This window comes from Ptychodera flava, chromosome 9 (genome assembly GCF_041260155.1).
Source record: "Ptychodera flava strain L36383 chromosome 9, AS_Pfla_20210202, whole genome shotgun sequence".
Classification (NCBI taxonomy): domain Eukaryota; kingdom Metazoa; phylum Hemichordata; class Enteropneusta; family Ptychoderidae; genus Ptychodera; species Ptychodera flava.
The window spans coordinates 44,716,139-44,740,034 of NC_091936.1; the positions used below are offsets into that span (position 1 = coordinate 44,716,139).

Consider the following 23,896-nt stretch of genomic DNA (forward strand, 5'->3'; position numbering starts at 1 on the left):
TTGCCTTTCACTCACTATGACGATGCTTTAAAATGTTTGGGAATTGTGGGTTTAGCAGACAGGCGTAAACAAATTTGTAGAAAATTTGGGTCTGAAGTAACAAATGAACACCACAAGCTACATCACTTAGTGCCAAATATCCATTCACATGGTTACGAGACCCGACATAATAATAGATTAACCTTTAAATGTAGGACCACACGAATGGAAAATAGCCCCATTGTACATTGTATTAGATTGAACAATCAGTCATCATGATTCTGTAATGCTCTGTCTCCTTATTTAACAACGCATTTATCGCTCTGCATTTTATCAGTCAATGTTTTTAGATGTAATACTTTGTTTTATTTTATTTTACTCTGTCAGTGTTTTTACACGCAATAATTTATTTTATTTTATATTATTCAGTGAGTGTTTTTAGATGTATTACTTCTTTTTATTTCCCTGTAACTCATACTTTTTGACCGTCGGTCACTTTTTGGGTGTTTACAATAAACGATTATTATTGTTATAATAAATGACTCTGCTTTGGTTCTATTGAGGATAGGATAGGCATCATTAAATGAAAATTACGATCGAATTTCGCCTACATATGTGTGATGGCTAATATCTCGAAAGCTAAAATGAGTCAAAAGTGTGTAAAATGTCTTAATTATTTCAGCATTTGTTTTCGTGTGTCAGTATCAAGTTCGTAAAATTCACACAAGTTCCCTTCTTATCTTAATTGATGCAAGCAATGTAAGAATTACAAACATATAAAACATCTCACCTCCGATAAGTTAACATTATTGTGCCAGCTGATTCCAGTGCAGCCCTGCGGAACTATAATTGTAAAGACTAAATGAGTGAGTTACATTCACCATTGCATTACCGAAACATTTCACACGTTGTACGTCATTATAATATAGCATAAATGCAACTGTTCAGTTGTCCATCTGTAATATTTATTTGATGATATTTATGCTGGTAAAGTGTGTATGGTAGAGGCTGATTCTTAGGGTAATAGTGTAGTGCAACAAGAGACACTAATAAATACAAAGTTACGACTTGATGCATTGATGAATGAATGCATGTATAGATGAATTACGAATGAATTGATGGATGATAGAACAACGAATGTGCCCTCGGGGCACATATTTGGATTTTCAAATTCTTTCTTGATTAACTGCTTGTTGGAGCTCATTTTAAAGCTCTTTGAGTAAGAAAGTTCTCAGCGTCACCGACGAAGAAGTGGATTTTCCCCATAAAATTAACATAGGGCAGTACATAGGGATGGCGGCTATTTGAATTTCAAATATCGATAAATTTTAGGCAATTCATTTCAGTTTCAAGTACCAAACTTTGTACGGTGGCCCCTTATTTTTATTCTTGGTTTGATGAACGAATGGTTGAAAGTTTCATTAAAGAAAATTTGAGCAAAAGTCTCAGCCTTTCACTTTCGAGGCTCATACTAACATAAACGAAATAACGAATAAATGAATGCACGGATGAACAAAGGAATGAATGCATTCATGAATAAAATGCAGTTGAAGAGAGCTGAAAAGGTCGTCCCGTCCAAAGGTTGAAATGCTTCGTTTTCTGACCCCGTGCCGAGTGAGTTCCATCATCTCCATGTATAAGCATTTAAATTGGAATATTCATCATTTTAGCTTTGCACGAGGAATCACTATAACATGACGAATGGGGCATTATTAATTCGTGAACAAGCGGGAGATTACATGGGACGCAGCGAGGGTGTCAGGTACACTGTATAAAAGTTGGATTGGGAAGATATTTCTAAAGAGAGTCGACTTATTGTGGTGAGAAAGAATAAATAAGTCGAGAGTTTTGAAACATTTTCAAAACTTAGTGCAGATCTTTAGCGTTTGTTTTGCTTTGACATGGGAAATTTTGTTCACAACATTCCAAATTCACGGCCAGGGCAACTTTTCTGTCAACAATACAAATAAAATATATCGATATTATTCTATCAGCCGCCAAGATCATGCACTACATGAAATGTTTAGATTACACTGTATTCCTCGTTGTCTTTATCTTGTCAGGCTGAACAGAGAATTAGAACTTTAGAATCTACAATAAAAAATAAAAGGGTATATAAAATGGCGAAAGTGAGATCTCATGAAATCGGATTTGCATCGAACTCATTCAAAGGCAACAGAAAACTACGTGTCGGATTGCTTTGCTGTTGAAATCATAGGAAGAAGTTCATCAAAAAGGATTATCATCATCAGGTCAAGGCGGGGCATTTAGCAGTGACGATTACTTCTCTGTTCTCTCGTCATTCGTGTTTTGAACCACGAACGAAAAATCCAACACAAAGCTTTTACCATACCATAGGAAGAAGTTCATCAAAAAGGATTATCATCATCAGGTCAAGGTGGGGCATTTAGCAGTGACGATTACTTCTCTGTTCTCTCGTCATTCGTGTTTTGAACCACGAACGAAAAATCCAACACAAAGTTTTTACCACACCAGCAGCTGAATAGTATAGGGAGGGGACAGAACAATAATGACGCAGCTGTTGAAAGATAAACCCGGAAAAAATATGTAAAAAATGCAGTCACTGAAATGCAAGATTTATAAAATACCGCAGCCCGATGGGTTGAGATGGAACGTCTCACACGAGCTTGGGGGTATGTGGCTTGCACAGGACGGAGGCGAGTGTGAAAAATTTCAACTTAGCCCATGCATAGTGTGCGATTTTCTCACGTCCCTTTAGTATTCACAAAAATAGCAGACTTTCGTATTCAATTTATGAAAATACAGTCGTCAACAATGTTTCTTTTCTATTGTACTAAAATCCTTTGAAAAATGTGTTCATCAGTTAGGGACCGGACATTAAATATCAGGGTAGGGCCAATGTTTTTTAAATGATGCCATGCGAAAAATGGTGACCCTTCAAAAGTGTTTGGAGAAAAACAAGTGATTCTCATGCACAAAAAACAGTGACCCCCCTGTTTGTAATAGACTATATTAATAATATCTTAATTGATTATAACTTCCAATTTGACCTTTGAACTTTCAGCGAAAACGTTTTAGCATACAAGTAATTACTTTTATACAATGTTTTAACATGAAATTCAATTAAAAAAGGATCACATTTCACGATAAATAAATCTCTCGACTACTTTCTGTACATTTGACTATTCAAAATCGAAAGAAACAATAACTTATATGGTTACCTTCATTTATAGTTTGACTTATAAGTGTAGAGAGAGCACTATTATTGTACGTCAAGAAACTTATTATTGCCTAATTGTTTACCCTTACAATACCATAGGAAGCGAATTAATGTTTTGTGAAATTCTTGTTTCATATGTACTGTGTTGTCAACATCTCTATCTTTCATACACGTTTTTCTGATCATTACGCTTGCATTAATTTTCAAACACTTATAAAAGCACATATTTAGTTAGTTTATTATTGTAATAAAAATATTCATATTTTTCTCATAGACTGCCATGTATAGTGAATCAGTTTTCAGTGACTTTCAAAAATCAAATTATTTTGTGCACATAAGCACTTGAAACTACCTTAGGCTATTCTAACAAGTACATTTATATCAATTATCAAATGTCTGTTTGCAGACATATTGCTAGTTTTATATTTTATATATTATAGACTACTATGTATCGTCAATCAACAATTTCAATGAAATCCAAAAATCAAATTTTCTTGTATACAGATGCTCCCTTTCTTTATCTGCCTCTTCAAGCGAAGTACTTTCACATAAATTATAAAAAAAGCCATAAAGGTACAGATATAGATTGTTCTGTGGGCGAAATTGTTAATAGTTTGAAGCAATATATCGACCACACCTTGACTTCTAATAGTTGCGTAAAAACCCTCCCCAAAGACATGCGTGAAATTTCATGATCCTTGCGCGAAAAATTGCCACCCACCGAAAAAACACTGGCCTTCTCTTCCTGTGATTTATGTCCAGTCCTAAATTTTCATCAAACACTGTGCGAAACATGCTTCAAAATTTTCCTCTAAATGTTACACATATAACAACATTAGGTTATATCTTTTACGATATAGCTGTGAAAATGACCACATCCCATCGTGATTTGGTGTAAGTGTCATTTATTTGCCACTTATAATATGGCAGAGTAGTCAAACCTGTTCACTTTAAAGTGTGCCATCTGCACTATAAGTGAAGTGACTGCGCGAACAAGTGCCCGTGTGTTGTCAATATATTTAAAATTTACGACAATTCCACACTTAGTCACACCGTTAGTTGTACCACTGTGAAAGGAAAACAAGAGCTCGTCTGACTGAGTTTCAGTCTGTTTTCAAATTGCTGTGTGCACAAAGGACAAAGAGGTAGGTCACATGACAAACAATTGCCCACGGCAAGCTTTTAGAAATTTGAAATGAAAACTAGTGACGTCATTGTTGGGGAAATCCCCTCGTCAGTCCCGCGTAACGTCGTAGGGTCATGGAGCGGACGCAAGGCATGCGCTGATAAAAAAAACACTGACGCAAATCTGTTTTTTAATGACCAGAAGAATTTTAACCTCATACAGTGACGGTTATCGCTCGGAATAGTTCGTGTTTGCGCTGTCACGGTAACGACACAATTTGAGTTACTCAGGAGGGAGTTCGTTCAAAGTGTCAAGCATTTCTTTTATCATATGTGCTGCTAGGCCGATACTAGTCACATTTATATTAACGAGTCCAATGTTGCCATAATAACAATAGAAAGTGATAGATTTAAGGAGCGTTGACATGTGACGCTTTAATCATCGGCCTTGCCCTCTCCAAAATTCGTCAATTGTTCCGTCATAATGGCAACCGGCATCAACATCGCGCCACTACTCTCAGTCAACGCCCTCCAAACACCTATGGCTAAGTCGAAAAATTGTGTTTTCGATAACAGTCCTACGAAAATCAGGATAGGTGGGGCGGAGATTTTTTACCTTTTTTATTATATTAAATACGGTACAATATAGAATATTGACTCGATTTTTTTTGAAAATGTGAAAAAGTGTCTGGAGTCGGTCGGGTTACTGGTAACAAGCATATTTAATATTGACCTAATAAATGATCATGTTCACACGACCAGCGACAACACAGCAGTGATAGATAATACATGGACAGTAGCAGCGAGATGGTATAAACTTGCCAACACAACCCACTGTTACAATTTGCAATTCATTCTTGTCGATAACTGAGTTCTAGTCTCCAAACAAACTTCAGTCGTCAACGCTCAAATAAGACATTACACTCAGCCACTTCTGTTGATAAGATGAACAATGAGTATACCAGCATGATCTAAGGAGCGGACCGGGAGACTTTAATTTTGAAAAGGGATCTTTTTATGAACAAATATAATAAAACAGAAAAATCTAAAAGTTATGATAAATTAGCTTTCAAACAAATGGGTAAATACAGACCAGGAAATACATGACCGGAAGCTTACCCTACGCAGGTAATTGTTTTGCAAACAAATTCACAGGTGAATTTACAAGTTACCAGTGTGATAATAATTGGATATAATTTCACTTTCACTTCAACGTGTACTTTCAGTTTCCGGTGCAATTTGCACTTTTTGCTTCGAATGATGGTAAACGACAAGTTCCATACCATGGTACACCTTGAAAGATGATGAATGATCAGTCGTTACTCACCGCCACAAATTGATAGTTGGATATGACACAGCACTGCTATGACCGAGAGTTTTGCCGCTGATACTTTGCCTGTCAGTGTCGACGTCATGGTGTTCCGAGTTGAAAACAACCTTCACAGCCTTACGGTTGAGCAGAGAGTCGCAGTCGCAAGTATTTAGCTTACAGGTTCTAGAACGCAAGTCTTGTGATAAAACCAAATAAATGCGAACGAATGTCACAGATCTACCATGAGGTGCGCATTACGGCTGTCTGGTGCTGCTTTGTAGTCGCGACTGTTTTGACTGTAAATGTGTTGCTGCCAGAGTGAAATGTAATCTGCGCATGAAAAGGTTTATTTTGGAACGTTTCATATCCGGGTTGTGAATTGCGCTGTTCACTGTTCAATTAAGAATAGAACTAGCGAAGGAACTGGCACCACCACTTTGAACCAACACACTCATGCTCTTGTTTTTGGGGAATACAAATTATTTCCACGACCTGATTTCCAACCTTTCTCTGACTTCAAGTAACATCAATAATATGATTTGTTCTGAAATTGCAACAGGCAGTTTAAACTAAACAAAAACATATAAGCGTTGTCACAAGAAAGCAAACGAAATATATCATCGACCAGATTAATCCTGTAGGCTAGACTAAGTGCTGTTGTTGATGGTTTTTCATAACAACATGTTAGAACGTTTGACATTTATTTGATTTTCGACACGTTCAAATTAGTGATCTGAGGGGTAACTTAAGTTTCATATCAACTAGGTAATTCATATTCCTTTGATCGTATTCCAAAAGTCCACATGTCCATACTCAAAGTCAAATTTCTTCCCCGCGAAAATTGGATATTACCCAAGAAAAGCTTACCCAGCAACCTATCGTTTGGCGATTGGGTGAATGGATGAAATGACTACATAAGGGTGTAGGACATCCGTGAAACATTATTGCCTCACATTCGGGCAGATAACATCGAAACGTTGCCTGCCTGAGCAAATCGCGTGCTGTACACCCTGTATATTTTTTATATTAACTGTCTATCTGTCAGGCAAGCGTAAAATTCCATGTGACAGAATTTACCTGCCCAGATAGGTGTGCAGGGACTTCCCTTTTTGCCAGATGTCATGATGCGGTGCAATGACTCACTCATCAAAACGTTTGGCACACGGGCATTGCGTGATGATCATCATATCGGACCATGACGGTTTAGCAAATCGCCGAACGGCAAATATCAGTCATCACAATAGGGCGGGGCAATTACACTATTATAGGTTAGGTGACTATTGTGAGTAAATCATGCAGGTTTAGGTCATGTGTTCGCATTATGTCTAATGTAATGAAACTGGAATGCACCTCATTGATGTTGTGTCAACCTGGGAGACAGTCACATTAGGTGTTCATTATCTTCCGGTTGGCGATTTTCTTATCAAGATAGATTCGGTACTGGATAATGCGCACTGGCCTCCGCTTCTTTAGCGATCAAATTAGGACACTCTTAATAAAAAAATGTAATTTTCGTTCGTATGTAAGTTGATTCTCGATGTAAAATTGCAAAATAGGTAGAGTACACGACTCGGGACTCTTTGACTTTTCAGTTAACGTTTCATTTCTTGGGCGTGAACCTGTGTTTCTCGGTACCCCATTGCCTTTGTCATTTTCGATATATTCCTTGGACCTGGTAAATTTCATAGTTACCTTGAATGATAATGATTATTGGACCTGATTTGATGTCTTTAGCCAAGGAAAGTAGAAGCGAGAAGCAGTAAGAAATATGCATTATATCATGCAAACGTTTTTGCAAAAAAATCACAATGCTTGAAACTTCTTCAAGAAATACCACTATTTAATAACATACAGTAATTACATTCAACAGAATACAAAATTATTGAGAGGGTAAAAGTCAAATCTGAATAAAGTGACGTACTAATCAATGGGTTTAAGTTCTGCTATACACATGGAAATATGTTGTTTCGAAGCAAAACCGTGAATATGCATGTCTAGCTCTATTTCAATCAATCTCTGGCTATATACCCGATTGGAACTAATTTTGGATTAGTGGATGGTGAAGTAATGTCATTTCAATCCGCAAATGTAAGATCATCTCTTTTTAAATAAAAGATCCAATTATCCCAAATTAGTTCCAATCGTGTTAATTTTGAAGTAATTTATATAATACATACATACATACATACATACATACATACATACATACATACATATATATATATATATATATATATATATATATATATATATATATATATATATATATATATATATGTATGTATATACATATATATCGAAGTATATAAATGTCGTAATGGGAAATTACAGTGCTCGATGCTAAGAAGAGCGTTATAAATAAACAGATTACTGCAAGTACAAAGTAATGAAATCTATTACTTAAGTTTCATGCATCCTGCAATCGTCAGATAGAAGTGAAAGGATTCCTAGCTCGACACTCTTATATATTATTTGGACGGCCCAATCCTCAGAATGTCCATTGCTTTGAGATTTTACAAACTTGACTCTTTCTTTATATGTTCGCCTTCCTTCACACGATGCTGACAAGAGTTCCTCGAACATTCCATTTATTAAGGTTACCTTTATTTAAGTCGGTTGTATGATGCACTGCCGAAATATTCGACGATAGAGCGTATGGTGCCAAATAAATTCTTCTCACCAGTCTTCGATTTCAAATTGTTCAGGAACAATATCATTGAAGAATCTCTGCAATTTGTAACATTTTAGGAACTTCAATAAATGATCTTTATACACAAGTTTGCTTACGACATCTTTGCAAAGATCTGTTTTTCTATCTGTCTTCCTGTCGTTTGTCTCCTTTTCAAGCCATAAATCAATTTCTCATCCAACCAACTCACAACTCCGGATGCCAATCTATCTATCCATCTGTATTACAGTCTTTGTGTTTATCATTTTGCTTTCAGAAACCTGGTTCCCCAGATATTTGAGAGACATTTCCAAGATACTTGATATTTGAAAGCTATGTTTCCCAACTATAACTTACCTCGTCGAGTCTTGACAACTCTTCCAATTCATTGGTCAGTTCTCTTGCATTTGGTCTTGCAATCGGCTTCAATTGCCAACATCTCAACATTATATTGTACCTGTATAACAATGGTATGGGAATAATAGAATCAGTGATTGAAAACTATCAAAAGCAAAACGATAAGCAATCGAAATTTTACTATGACGATCGAACTACGTTGCATATTGAAACCAAATAGATAATAGATGTTCTGGCCAATAATGAAAAAAACACTATCGAAACAAAAAACGAGCGAAACAAACACATAATCCTACATATTGCACGTACTAGTGAAGCAAAGTTTTTGCCCAACATGCATACATGATACAAGCTATCGACAACAAAGTAAAAGAACATCGTTTCATACGTTCATACTCCCTAGATCGTCATAATGAAATGAATACGTCAGCATTATTATAATAAATGTTGAAGTTTTCCGAGTTACTTTTTTAGAGCTAACTTTTCACTCCCATCAATTCAATATTTTCTCTCTATAAAAATAGTATAGCGCTTTTTGTTGTCAGCACAACAGTTCACAGGAGAAACAAAGTATTATGTACCTAATCATTGCATATTAAATTTACTTACAAACTGTTCGTGCATCTTTCCGGTTGATAAAGTCTTTGTCCATCGAGGAAGAATTTAGTCATTTCACTCGTCGGAACATTTGTAAACGGCGTTTCCCCTGTGTAAATCAATATAAGTAGACTTTACTTTTGAATGGAAGCTTTAGAAATTGTTCACTTGTCGATTGCGATTCAACCGGTTACAAGGATGACTGAATACTATCATGAGGAATGATCTACTGACATTTTTTAAAGTTTTCGGCGTATTGAATTCAAAGATATTACAGCAATTTTACTTTGTTACTCAAAAGACGTACCGTTTTCCTATTTTTGCTCAAAATTGACGTACCTAAAGTAGCAATTTCCCACAGCAAGACTCCATATGACCAGCTGGCAGAAAATTAAAATGAAATCAATAAAAGGCAGGACAAAAGTAAACTCTTGAATTTGTATGATACCATTCTCACTTTTAATTATTAATCAATGACTGAACTTATTGACTAATCAAAATTTCCTTGAAACATGACATTGGCTTAGTCAGTGTTCTTTGTTGTTTCTATTACAGTGACAAACTATGTAGGTACATTTATATCTGTGTTTTGGTTACGGTCAAGGGTTTTTAGGAAATGCCTACTCATACATTTTAAGAAATACTTCGCAGGTAGTACATTGCTTGATTGCGTCGAGTACACTGTGTCGCTAGGCAAACATGCATGGTTCGATAACGATTTTGTTCTCGATAAAGTGTCTACTGTTATTGAATAGGACAATTTTATAATTTACTTACATATCACCCTTTGTGTCATACACTCCACCCTGCAGGAACTCCGGTGGCGTCCATTTCAAGGGAAGCGGACCATGAATTGGTGACTGTAGGACAACCAGTATTATTCCATTTCTTTTACTCTCATAATGAAATTCACAGCATACCGTCGGTGTGTTTATACGAAAAAATCATGTACCTTATCAGCTTTGCTTTTCTAAGACATTCAATAATGTTTTTGCAATCACCTTTTTTCAATTACATTTGGTTGAAAATGAACCTAGACTATATTTATGCTTGAAGTATTTTCTGTGCTTTAAAAGAGTAAGACGTCTATTGCTTGTCCTGAATTGAACACTGTTAGCATAGAAATATATAAAGTTACAATTACCCAGAGGTCTTTACAATATTGTCCTGTCTCATAGATATCCCGACTCAAACCAAAATCACCAATTTTGGCTACGTAGTCTTCCATTATAAGAACATTTCTACAAGCAATGTCACGATGAATGAACTGAAAGAAAAATACATCGCTTTGGTCAATTACATTTCTTAGTTAATATATTCATGAATGTCATACTCGCGACGGAGTATCCTACATAGTACAAATTAGGGTGATGTGCAAATTATGGCAATATAATCTACTAAACCGAGTCCTATGCGATTCTAAAACATTCATTATATGCGCGCTGAAATTTTCTTGAGAATATACAATGCCATTAATCTTGATAGTTTACTATTGGAATTTGATAATTAACAACCTTGTTTTCTTCCATGTGTTGCAAAGCTAACGTTATATCCCTTGCCATTCCTAGAAGCCTCTCTTCCTCAGGACGCGTGATACCTCTGTTTCGCAATTCTCGTACATAATTAAGTAGGTCACCTCGTGCCGCATACTCGACAATTATGTACTTCGGGTCTACATCGGCAAATGGTTGATGAAACGAATGCGCAAACAACAACAACAATAACAAATATGTACAACAATTGAAATATGACTGCATGCTAGGAAAAGTGAAGTAGACAGTGATTGTTACGGCTCACGAAACTTCATATTACATTTACGACAAGTTTAATATGCAAAGGAATCATGTGTAGGTTGATTATTTTATGGTTTAATCATGATAAACCATAGCGATGATAAGAGTACCATGCATAAATACCCCCTCCCTTGGCATAAAGCTATTTGTCGTTAATAATGGTAACATCGCGTTACTAGAAACTGATGGTGTGCTTTTTTCCCTAGCCACAGTCACAAACACTGAATTTGCAATCCAGTTCTACCCGAAGAGACGAACAAATTGAAAGGCTTACCGCCAGATACAACGATTCCAAGAAGGTAAATTATATTTGGGTGACCTTGCAGTTTCTTCAAACAGGCAATCTCATGACAAAAGTCTCGGTATGATATCGGAAGACAGTGTCGTAGTTCTTGTAAATGTCAAGAAACAATACTTGATATAATGTTACAGAGTAAAGTGCATTGCACGTTTTGGATCCATGTAACCATTTCTTATCGGAAAGACACGTTTTATTTATCGTGTTGTAAAATATCAGACATAGCAAGTTTGAAATCATTTTCACAGAAAGGTTTACAGGCCATAGTCTATTTTAACGTATTATTACACGACTTCGCAGGACAGAATCCCCAGCCATTTACATGTACACGTATGAGTCTTCTGTATAATGAATGCATAGATAGTCGCTCTTGTAGCAATTTGCAGTATTTTGTATCGATATAATATATATAGGTCCTGATTTACTAACTTACGATCCCCATCCACCCACCCACCCACACATACACCCTCACACATACATACATACATACATACATACATACATACATACATACATACATACATACATACATACATACATACATACATACATACATACATATATATATATATAATCAGTATTCTTGCAAAATTTCAGGAGGCACTGTGGGGCGACAGTAGCGGTAGCAAGGTACCGAACTCACAACTCACTATCAGAGGACGGTGAGTTCGAGACTCCAACACGGTGTTTAGCCCCTCAGCAAGGTACTTTACTCCCCATTGCTCCATTTGGTAGTGGGCAATGGGGTACCTCATCAAGTGATTTGGTTCGCCTGTTGGATGAGTGATAAAATATACAAGCGACCGGGTGGCCGATACAGTCCCGCTCTGTTATGTAGAGAATTACTACTTGTGACATATGTGTTGATGGAGTTGGTGGAAATCTTTGAAAGTTCGTTTCATGAAGGCTTGACAAAAATGTCTAAATAGCTGCAAAAATCGCAATTGAATATATCGTCATAATATGAACATATCGGATTAAGATCCCTGAGAACATATAAATCAAAGCATTGAGTATTTTTTGAGAAACACTATTTCACCAAAAAGCACAAAAAATGCCAAAAAATACAAAATTACTGATTTCATCAATGTTTCAGTATATCATATTAAAGGCCCAATAGCTGTATCTTTTAGCATTATTTTTGTGATTTTACTTCCAAGCTAAAACAACTTAGTGGGAATGCACTCATTGAGGGGTGTTTATACAAGTAGAATAATCCGCTGAGACTGCGTGTGCAATTTTGAGCAAGATAAATGATCAATAATTGCCCAAACGTGAAATGGCGCCTTCATGCAAATAAAGCAAAAACGCTGCAGGCCGTGCATATATGCCTTGGAATCTTCACAGAAACGAAAGCGTAGACAAATACAATGCATAGTGCTTAATGATTTCCACTGGGACATCATAAACTTTGTTTTCTTTGTAATATTACCAGTTTTAAAAAATGGCTGGAAATCAAAATAAAGGTAAAAATTCAAATTTACTGGTCCAATTTTTCAGTAGTAAAGGACTATGTCCTTTAAATTTGGAGAATTTAAAGAAATAAACCAGAGAATGTAAAGCCTTTTTCAGATCAACAAATTCAAAGAGTTAGAGCTACAGGGGCTTTAAGAAAACCCCTAGGAACCTGTATACCAAATACCAATTTGCTCCAAAAATACAAATTCCAGATTTCATCATAGATCCACTATATTACATTTAGTTTGTTGGTTGCAACCTGTATACCAAATATCAAAGCTATCAGACAATTTCTTTGGACCAAAATATCTTGTCCAAAAATCTCAAAAATTGCCCAAAAATACAAAATTGAAGATTTCATCATAATTTGAATATATCACGTTTTGATTATCCCTATGAACCTGGATACGAAATATCAAAGTTATCAGACAAGCAGTTTGGGTGAAATAAATTTTTCACCAAAAAAGACAAATAGGCCTATTGTCCTAAAAAACAAATTTGCATATTTCTGCACAATTTGAACAAAATTGAAAAATGTCATCCCTTGGGACCTATATCCAAGCTATCAAAGCTGTCTGACCTGCAACTTTGAAAAAGACGATTTCTTAAGACTTTTGACCAAAAATGATGAAAATTGCTTTAAAAATACATATTTGAAAATTTTACCCTGATTTTAACAAATTTAACTGAGTTCATCCAAGTGAAGTGTATATGAAATTTAGGAGCAATCGGACACGCAGTTTAAGAGAAGATGTTTTGGCCAAAAACAACAAAAAATGCCCCAAATATACAAATATGCAAATTTCACCACGAGCTGTACAAAGCTAACTGAGGTAATCCCAAGTGAACTTCATATCAAATTTCAAAGCAATCGGACATGCGGTTTCGGAGTAGAAGGCAATTGTTGACGGACGGCGGACGACGGACGGACGACGGAAAATCAGCCTATTTGATAAGCTCCACGTCGCTGACAGCAGAGCTAAACACAGAAAGACTAATCGTTAAAAGTTCAAGACCAAATGAGTATGTTTTGCAAAACGTACTTGTCATCAATGATTTTAAGGCAACCGTTACAGTTCCAGCTCTTCTCTGAAGTTCTGCCAATTCTATCCTTCCGAACTCACCGAATCCTATCTCCTTCTGCACCTTTATGTCTTTCCGTTTGAGTATCCACTCGTCCAGATCCGGATGTTCACTCAATAGTTCCTATTGTCACAAAGAATCGTAGTCATACCAACATGTGCAACACAGAGTCCAATTGAATCGAACGGCTACTCTTGACTCCATCCGTGCACCTTGCTTGTGGCAATGGCATTATCCATTCTAATTAATGCGACAATGACGCTTTTAAAACAGTACTGAGATCTGAACTTACCTCTACGTAGCTGTCGAATTCCGTATCGACGATTGTTTTGAACCCCTGTCGATGCCTTCTCAAAGGGTGGGCAAGACATAACAAGCAGGAAAATAAAGCTATTGCAGCGCTAGCAATGCCAATGACAGCAAACAAGAAGATGTCAAATGAATATCCCGTTGAGTCTGAAACCAAGAGAAGTGTTCACAGCGTCAGATCTTCACTGAACACACGTCAAATGACAACCAGGGTGATGTCAACGAACATCGCATCAGTCGTTGTCGTATTCATTATCATCCTGTTACTACCACCACTTCTACCATCATAATCATATTCATCATAATCATCATCATCATCATCATCATCATCATCATCATCACCGTCGTCGTCGTCGTCGTCGCCATCGTCGTCGTTGTCATTATCATGTTCCTTGTCGCGCCTCCGCCATAATTACAATCTTGGAATACCTATTGCAAGTATAAATTGTAATTTTTGTAATAAATCTGCAATGATATCTTACAGCTGAATTTATTTAAAAATTATATTAAAGGACATATCCGGCTACCAGAAAGTCTTAAACTAAATCAAAACTCGATTAAAGCACACCGGTGCGTACAATGTATTGACAGTGATCGTTACCCGCCGTTATTTACCTGCTCGAGTGAGTGACAAAAATGTCGAGATAAAGAGAAAAGCTTGACGTTGGGATCGTCGTCAGCCGGCAAAACTTCGACTCTCGTGAAGCTAGTGATTAACCCTTTGAGGGCTGTAATATTTTCCCACCAAAATTTTAGTGCAACATTTTACCAATGTTATGAATTTTTCTGCAATTACTTTGATTATTTTGGACCAAAAGGATGTCATATTTCATTGGCTAAATATTTTTATCAAAATTTTGTAAAACCTCTACAACAAATTGACTCTGGTACATTTTATGAAGGCAACAAAATTGACTTTGGCGCTCGAAGGTGTAAAACTGTTAACCGTTCTTGAGGAACGATCACTGAACGATCAGTGTTTGTAAAAACTTCTAAAGTGCATAATGGACTAAGGTATTCATTACCTGCTTGGAATCTACTTCCCTCACAACGGCAAAGTCCAGTAGTCTCTTCACAGACGAAATGTTGTTCTTCGTAGCATTCACATTTCGAGTCACAGTACTTTCCACAGGTCGCTTCCTTACAAGTACATGTGCCATCCTTTGTATCACATGTGGAGTTGTTCTCACAAATACACTGAGAAGCACAATCATTTCCATACCACCCTGGCAAACACCCTGAAATGAAAATGACACGCTAAGAGTATTTATAATGTTGTATTCTGCTATACTGCGAGTATCAGCTTGTAGACCTGTTTGTACAAATTTTCACTCAGAAGTTGTTAATCCTATTTAGCGATTTTAATAGTATTCGACAACATATGTACTCTCTCGATTGGAAAGTTTGAATTCGATACAAGTCTCTTTCCGTAATTGCTAAAATGAGACTGTTGTGTTTGACTCATTAGCTGTCAGTTTGCTTTGTGTTTCAACATGCTCTGTCTTCGTTTGCGTATTCAATCACTTCACTTAGCAGGCAGAGGCAAACTAGTCGCTGATTGCTAGTGATACACAACTCTCATAATTAAACTTGAACTATAACTCTCACGAAGTACTTTTGTAGCTAGACAATGGCAAATCGAACTAATGGAGTACTGAGAAATTAAACATTCTGAAAGGCGGGGCTCACACTTGAGATGTTATTAAGGAACTAAGAAGAAGACTGTTTTGCTTAAGACGGGAGCATTCAGCACAGTGTTGTTGATGATAAGAGACGTCAATGAGCTTTCAAAGATTTGAGGTGTCGAATAACGACAGTAAGCTACCTTCATTGCAATAGGTGCCCATCCAACCTGCTCGACATATGCAGCCTCGATGTCGATCACATATGGCTTCATTCTCACAGGCGCAAGGTAAATCACAATTTTCACCATAGTAGTTTTCATGGCAACCTGGGAAGAATAGTTCATGAACGGTACACTGTTATTCGGATTGGTGCAACTACAATTCTTGAGTGGTTTATAGACAGACTTACAAGAGGATATGCAGAAAATTAGATATTATACAGAAAGATATATTATATCAAAAGAAACGTCAATGAATCCATAGAGAGAATGGAGAAAGAATGGATACCTATTATGCAAACCAAAAAAGATAGATAGATAGATAGATAGATAGATAGATAGATAGATAGATAGATAGATAGATAGACTACACACATTGGAAACGCATGCATTCATAAGTAAAATATAAACACGATTTGAACTAATTTGCAAATGTAATGTCATCCGCTTTTCTTTTCAACCAATGCACTTGTTTTAAGGGTACTTTGTAATATTGCAACATTCAGCTACAGGGTACCCAACACTTTGGAAAAGCTTGGAAAACATAAATATACAATTCTATTCAAATTAGTTCCAATTGTGTTTATTATACCTATATACCTAAACACCTAAACACTCAGGCACAGACATAGTTTCCAGAATCGTACTAACCCTTTGTAGATAGCGTTGTCGTAGCAGTAAACTGATTTCCACTGGAATCAGTTACAGAACATACGTATGTCCCTTCAAACCAGTCCTGGACCTGTGATATATCCAATCGACTGATGTTTAAACTGTAATATCAATATTAGAATGAGAGAGAGAGAGAGAGAGAGAGAGAGAGAGTTTACTGTAATTAGGAAACAAGTGAAAGCCCAAAACAAGCGAAAAATGCAATTTCGTTAGTAATATAGCATCTATTAAACAATTTTAGAAGAATGGAAATTATCAATTCTTTGAAAGAAGTTACTGGCTTTTCGTATTCCTTTTTAGCACCTCTGAAATAGTCCATCGCACTGCAACGGAGCTCGACCATTCATAGAGGCCTAACAAGTTACAAAATATATTTGATGATCACACTTCCTCATACCTTGTGTCGACAATGATATTGAAATGTTTGGAATCCTTCAAAAAACTGTTTGAACCATTACGGTACCACGTCACGGTGCTATTTTTCAGCAAAATGTTGTATGCCATGGCCCGCAATACGATATCATCGCCATTGTAGACTTCAACATGCGAATTGCTCACACGAACTTCGCTGCGACCTTAACAATATGAAAACGTGTAGGGTGAGAATTATTATACTTACATACAGCGATTCGTTTCCTATAAAAAGTCACATGTTACATGAATATCATAGTTGGCTGTAATGTCCTCTGGAGCCTTACGTGCAAGCAATCGTCACATTCTGTTCTCTGATATTCACGAGAGTATATCTATCGCTTACGGTAATTTGAGCTTCGAAATTTGCACCATATTATCCAGAATATTTCCTTTTTGTACTCGTGAATAACAGAAGTTATCACGCGCGGTGAAAATTTAAATTTCTTTGCCGATACAAAGCGAGTCCGTAAGTTGAAGACCAATGAATAGTATTTTGCATTTAGTAAGCCGACTTTATGAAAACTGTCAAGCCGTATCTCTACCCACTGATATCGCATGCAGGTCCCTGCCAACCAGGATGGCATTTACAGGAACCTCTGAGCGTATGACAGGTCGCTCCGTTTTTACAAATGCAAGTCTCCGTACACTCTGTTCCATAGTAACCCTCCGGACATCCTGCGAAGAAAGATAATGGCAGAGTGTTAGCAAAGTCAAAATAAGTTGATAATGGACGCGAGAAGACTTTGAGTATGGATATGACATCAAAACGACCTGATAGACTTTGGTCATATACCCATGCCCAAAGGGCATCAAATATATCAGAAGTGATCTTTTTTACGGTATATGACGAGGCATGCAAGTTAATGGCATATTGGTTTTTAGAGTGTTCCTAACCCAGACTACACCAGCACAGCACAATTGCGAGGGGATGGAGGGTTAACCGTTAAATTTACCGTAAAACTTGGCATGAGAGGTTTTCCAACTAGCAAACTTTAATGTTCCGGGATTGTTTTACAATGGTTTGACGGACACGTCGTGCATGGTTGAAGAAAATAATGTGGATTTTTGGAGGGGGTTACTGTTGTCTTGCCCCACCCGGAATAATATTGTCACTCAAGTTTGACAGTCTAATCACCCTTATATGATGCGTCTTAACTTTCTATGTTCTTACCAATTATACTAATTCTCCCGGCAATCTTGTACTCATAATTACTGTTGGGCAATTTGCCTCTGCACGAAAAAGACGGTTCTCCCAGTCCATCCCGGTAAATTTCATCCGCAAAGTCCAGTTGAAAGAATTGGTCATTTCGTCTTGCTTGGAACCAGTGTTCCCTTTGTAGACGTTTCGCTGTGCTATTTATCGACTACAAGATTATTTGAGATTACACATTGAGCGTAGTTTTGAGATGCAATTGTATTTCTGACGTATTTCTTTAGTCCTTTTGAAGGAAGCCTTTTTATATTTTAAAGCAAAATTTAAAAACATTACAGCTACGCCAGTCAATCTGTAACTAGAAGTATTATTGATGAGATCATAAATGATACTGACGCACTCTAAAGACTTTGATTTCATGATAACAGTTTTAACACAACAACATATTTCAGCCTTGATGTTTTAACTGTAATGGATAGCCTGTAATTGTACGTAAAAATTCTTATCGTATCGCTAATCAAGTACGAACAAATTACATGTTTTTTTTATGAATTAAAGAAGGGTACTCTATCAAGAATGGTGTACCTTGTTGCAGAAAGAAATAAACAAAAGCATGTTATCTAACAACAATATACAGCGTAAAACAAAAGACTTCATAAGAAAACTTCTTTTTATTACTTTTTGAAATTATACACCTGTAAATTGTATTTCTGTTCCTCCAAAATATGGCCATCCACAAAGGTTGCAAAAAGGTAATACAAAAACGGACAATATCTTTAACGTTTTATGATGTTGTTTTACTGTCTTTTCTAAAGGATGAACAATGTTCATACTCTGTTCACCGAGGCACATATATATTGAATTACCAAGTGAGAGCAGTAAACACAATTTTATACGTTATGCAATGATATTGTTTGAGAAATGAATTCCGGACCTGTGTAACGGTTAGTTATAAACACTAACAAGAAACAGGCTACATTGACAAACTGAACGATGGGTATCGCGAAATTCTTTTTCGAGCTCAAACAAACTTGACAGGCAGAACAAAATGCATCGAAAGCTGCTTCGATAGAAATTGAGTGTGAGTATACTTTTAACACGTTACACTACGGAGTAATTACTCGCAGAAAATTATTCGGAAAAACAGTATTCACACGGCGAGCTATATTAGATTACCTCATGAAATCGCAAATGTCCGCCATAAGATTCGTGTCCCCTGCCCCTGTGTGCACAGCTGAAGGCAACGGGGATTCGAGGGATGTCACCCTGGACTAACTGCGCTATTTCTTGTAGCTGGGTACCATCCACCATTAGATATATGCTGATGCGACCTGGCAAGAGATTGTTCTATATCAATTGGATTTATTGAATAGGAAGAGGCCAGTTTCCGAAAAGAGCAATGGCAGTTTGGGTCGGTGAAGCGTTGACAAACACAAGCAATATGTTTTGTGTTGTTGTTCGTTTACTTCCCCATCGGAATACTGACGACAAGGTCATGTGGTCATAAGGTCATCGTCACATGTCTTCAATTCCTGTTTATGTTGCAATATGGAAATGAAACTAAATCGCTTGTTTGTTTACTTTTTCAACTGACGCTAGGGAATGTTCGCGGGTGTTTGACTCCTTGCCATCACTGCCAGTTCCACCCGTGTCAAGCAATCATTCCTCATCTATACTTGACGACGATTCATGTACAATCCAACATTAATTATACTGTATATAAAAGCTATTGTCACAATGTTTCGCATACATATAGTAATTTAACTATGTAGGCATAAAGAAATGATAACGGCGCCGTTTTTTAAGTAAACAAGTTCCAGTTCTTACAGTCGTCCGTACTATCTATGTATATTCTGCCCTTCCATAAACCAACTCCAGTGTTGTCATAGGGTAAGTTATCCTCACCAATTACTATTTCAAAAAAGAAGGGCTGAAAGTAGAATAAGTTCATGACGACAGTGTTAAGACAGTTATCAATTTCTCATTATGAAACATAGAGATCAGTCACTGCTATTTTGTTGAGGGATAAAGATCCACAGTCATTTTTACAAGTTGAAATTCACTACATTTGAATTCTTATCAACTTTTTATTGCCTGAATACATGGGTTTATGTGCCCGAGAACGGGTGACAATTTGCCCAACGCCAGGAGAGCAAATCGTCTCCTGCTGCGAGGGCACATAAACAAAGGTATTCAGGCAATAATAGTTTAATTACACGCCTCTTCACAGTTAACAACATATGACATTTAGTTACATGCATGGACATTTTCAAACAATTTTACCATTATCGACCAGCATTAAACAGATTTTAACAAAAGTTGAAATAACCCTGCGCGCCTAAATATTTTACATCTGACGTTAAGCGTCCACTTTGACGTCGAAAACTCCCCAGATGTTCTGATTCAAATCAATGCACTGATTTGTACTCACATCGAGGCATGTATTTACACAAACAAACCCTCACAAATACATCATAAATGAATAGAAACTTTTGTAGTACGTACGTAGTCTTTCGGACGGGGTTTAGCCTTAGGGCAAGCACAGCAACTGTCATTAAAGTGTCTCGGCCAATCAGAATCATCTAAAACAGTAACTTCCAATGTGTGTCTTACACATACACCATTCCCAATCGTCTGTAAAATGTAATTTTTCATCTTAATAACAATGGTGATAAGAATCAATGTATTGTAGCAAACGTAATGACACAAAATGAAGGAGGATCCAAAATAACAAAATCAGTTAGAATGACAATAATAAAAAGACACCAAAAATCCCGTCAATTTGTTCATGCTTTCACTAAAGCCCGGTTATGGAATCCAGCGGAGGCGATCACTCATGCTCTGATTTACCAGTGAATATTGGGTTTTGTTGTATAATGCATCGTCAACTTACGTTGTTTCCATCGTAGGATAAGACACTCAGCGTATAATTTTGATCGATGTCATAGTCGAGATATCCCGAAAGGTACACAGTACCATTGTCGCTCACATGAAACCTCTCATTCTGAATGAAATTAATGTATACACGTGTGAATTTGATGTCATACAACCAACTACATATACTTTAATGGTATAATATGATGACTGCCACTCGCAAGAACGACAGCAAAACTTAGAATAGTAATGCAAATGTTGCATCAATTTGCACAATTTTTTACGTGGGCAATAAACCTTCATTACACTGAAAATAAGCGCTGACAATAGACGCCTGTCACGGGTGAATAATACCCTTTCGTCAACGTAAGTTTTCCCCATTACAAATCAAATTGTAACCTAACATTACTAAACTATTTCATTTACAGGCTACATATGAATAGAGCTTTACCCTCAGTCCGTGTCGTACTACGGACGTCGACAGTATGTAGGAAAAAGAGCGGGCGCACACTTGTTTTACATAGGAAGATATGGATTACACACCTTGTTTGTACTACCGTCTATGAAGAAATTATCTGATATATCACTCCCGAGAGTTGGTATAGTGTGGACAACTGTACCTATCGGAGTTATCTGAATATAAATGGACAATGACATATGCGGCATTGAAACTTAAAACACTTCTAAATTCATCAATGTACTTAAGAATGACAAAAGCTGTAAAAATCACAAAAGAGATAATCCAAGAGGTAACTCGAAGACTTAGCGACATCGTATAGTTGCTGTTGTATACCCATTGAACGGCTTCAATATGTTTCCACTGAAATCCGAAATTTCGATGAAGGTAACGGCTACAATGTCAATAAAATTATCATCGTTTCGTATCATACATTGATACAATGTCGATAAACCGTTGCCCTTAACTCGCGAGACTTAACGAGGAAGACATGCGGGAAACGGATAAGGTGTTTTATAACAAGGCTATACAATATCTTCGACGTGACTAATAGCATATCATGAGTTTCATATGGTCGTGACAACTATCGGGAAATCGTAAAATAAACAAAGTCTAGTCTTGTCTCATCGAATCTGAAAAATGGTCATAGTAGCTGGCGGATAATGTGAGTAAAGCATGTAACTTCAATAAAGGTACTAAACTTGGATATTGGTATTTGTCAGAGTAATGATCACTCAATAAATTATGAATTACAGTATCAAATAGCAGAACCATGAATTTATATTCCATATAAATACCTCTGATAACCTCGCTGAATAGAACTTTCCTTCAACTGGCGTGTCACACCTGTCACGCTCTGAAATAAAATTATGGAGGGATAAACGATATTTTAAATAGCGCTGTTACTGTTAGCGCTGTTATTACTAAGTGTAGCAGCACACACGACATCACACACTGACGCAAGAAATGCGGCGTGGGGAATGCGGACAAGTTTTTCAGTGTTGCATGCATGGCTGTTTTTGCAACTTTTTTCTGCCCGATCCGTGAAAACGCCCTTCAGTGGCCGTTTTAATATTAGTATTCGCCCATTAAATTGCGTATTCTTCGTTCTTGCATGAGTAAGTTTCAAAGACGTACTCTGAATTTGCGGACAAAAATTTCTTTGGCATATCAATTAGAAAAAAATGACGTCTTTTGCAAGACAGCCCTATTTTAAACACCGCTTCGCTATTTTAGGGCGTACAGCAATTGCATCGATTCAAAGTTTTATTGCCAGTGCTTTACGAGAAAAGTGTGAAAATCGAGCCTGAAACGAAAAAGACAAGCGATTGATTTTTTTTTTTTGAAAAGTGACGTGTTCGTAAAATTCGACAAATAGTTTCGGGAACTACTAGTGCAGCTTTTGAAGATGCCGTAAACATTTGTTCCTGTATTTCTAGGGCAAGTACAAGTGGACGTAAATACCAGCAGGCTTGAAAATATACGTAGTTTGACAGAAAAACGGACGCAATTTCAAGACTTAACCCGCTGGAGACATCTGAAGAAACAATGAACTGAACGTAAGAGATAACATGTTATAGCTTAAAGCTATGAGGCACAAACCCATGTCAGAGACCAAGAGAAACTGCTATCAATTCACTTCCGGGGTATAACAGTATGCTAGGACATGGATTGAAAGGAAGGGTGAAAGGTTTTTAACGGAGCTATCCGTGATAAACAGTTGACGGAATTATGGTTCTGCGGCAATATTTAAGAAGTAGCACGGCACCAAACTGCAGAAAATGCCGCCATTACGCATGTTACAGGCCGTCCTTTGTTCGTCCATGACATGTATGACGTCATCGGTCTGTGGTCGTACCAAACGAGATGTGGCTGTTCATGGTATGTTCTATATTAGACCTCTGTTGTACGAGTATCGTAGAATATTGGAGGAATTTGAAAGGCTGGGACAGGCTGTCTCCTTTGAAAATGTCAAAATAGAGGGACACGTCGGCTTACCTGTACGAAAAGAAGTGTTGACGATGCTGGCCTGACTACTGAAAGACATGAGGATGAAAAACGACAATTGGAAAGTCTCCATGACTGTATACGGTCGCCTTACGTGAGTGCAATACCACTGACGTTACAGTTAATAAATAAAGGTTTCGAATGCTGTACTTTGCGTATAGGAGCTAACTGCCCACCCAGGTTTTTCGCAGTTAAAAATGGAAAAAAGGAAGTGTTATGGTGATGACATCACGAATTGTACCAGGCTGAGTGTACATAAATTCCTTGCAATACACATGTAAATGTAGAAGTGATA

General features: G+C 37.0%; 2 protein-coding genes across 4 annotated transcripts in view; both read right to left on the reverse strand.

Moving 5' to 3' along the window:
* LOC139141146 (uncharacterized) overlaps window positions 1-6,037 on the reverse strand; it is a 164,196-nt gene extending 158,159 nt beyond the window's left edge. Inside the window, exons 1-2 of one of the 2 annotated variants that reach the window (XM_070710753.1) lie at window positions 5,634-6,037; window positions 770-822 (exon numbers count right to left, since the gene is read on the reverse strand). In XM_070710753.1, coding sequence (XP_070566854.1) covers window positions 770-822; window positions 5,634-5,721 — 141 coding nt within the window. In that variant the 5' untranslated portion in view covers window positions 5,722-6,037. The remainder of the gene's footprint in view (window positions 1-769; window positions 823-5,633) is intronic. The other variant, XM_070710752.1, reaches the window with a different exon arrangement.
* A 1,862-nt stretch (window positions 6,038-7,899) lies between these two features.
* Window positions 7,900-23,732, reverse strand: LOC139141150 (uncharacterized). Of its 2 annotated transcripts, XM_070710756.1 has the most exons (23): window positions 23,593-23,731; window positions 22,392-22,450; window positions 21,681-21,770; window positions 21,157-21,267; window positions 20,769-20,897; window positions 20,091-20,193; window positions 19,440-19,594; window positions 18,282-18,474; window positions 17,657-17,785; window positions 17,094-17,271; window positions 16,676-16,797; window positions 16,007-16,132; window positions 15,207-15,419; window positions 14,165-14,328; window positions 13,833-13,995; window positions 11,308-11,424; window positions 10,755-10,912; window positions 10,385-10,507; window positions 10,018-10,100; window positions 9,580-9,620; window positions 9,253-9,349; window positions 8,644-8,743; window positions 7,900-8,345 (listed from the first exon to the last, which is right to left on the reverse strand). In XM_070710756.1, exons 1-23 carry the CDS (start codon window positions 23,672-23,674, stop codon window positions 8,295-8,297), a joined length of 2,787 nt encoding a protein of 928 aa, XP_070566857.1. In that variant the 5' UTR covers window positions 23,675-23,731; the 3' UTR covers window positions 7,900-8,294. The 2 variants fall into 2 exon arrangements, 1 of the variants encoding a protein (XP_070566857.1); XR_011554141.1 differs by lacking the exons at window positions 7,900-8,345; window positions 9,580-9,620 and having other exon boundaries at window positions 23,593-23,732.
* Window positions 23,733-23,896: the final 164 nt, after the last annotated feature.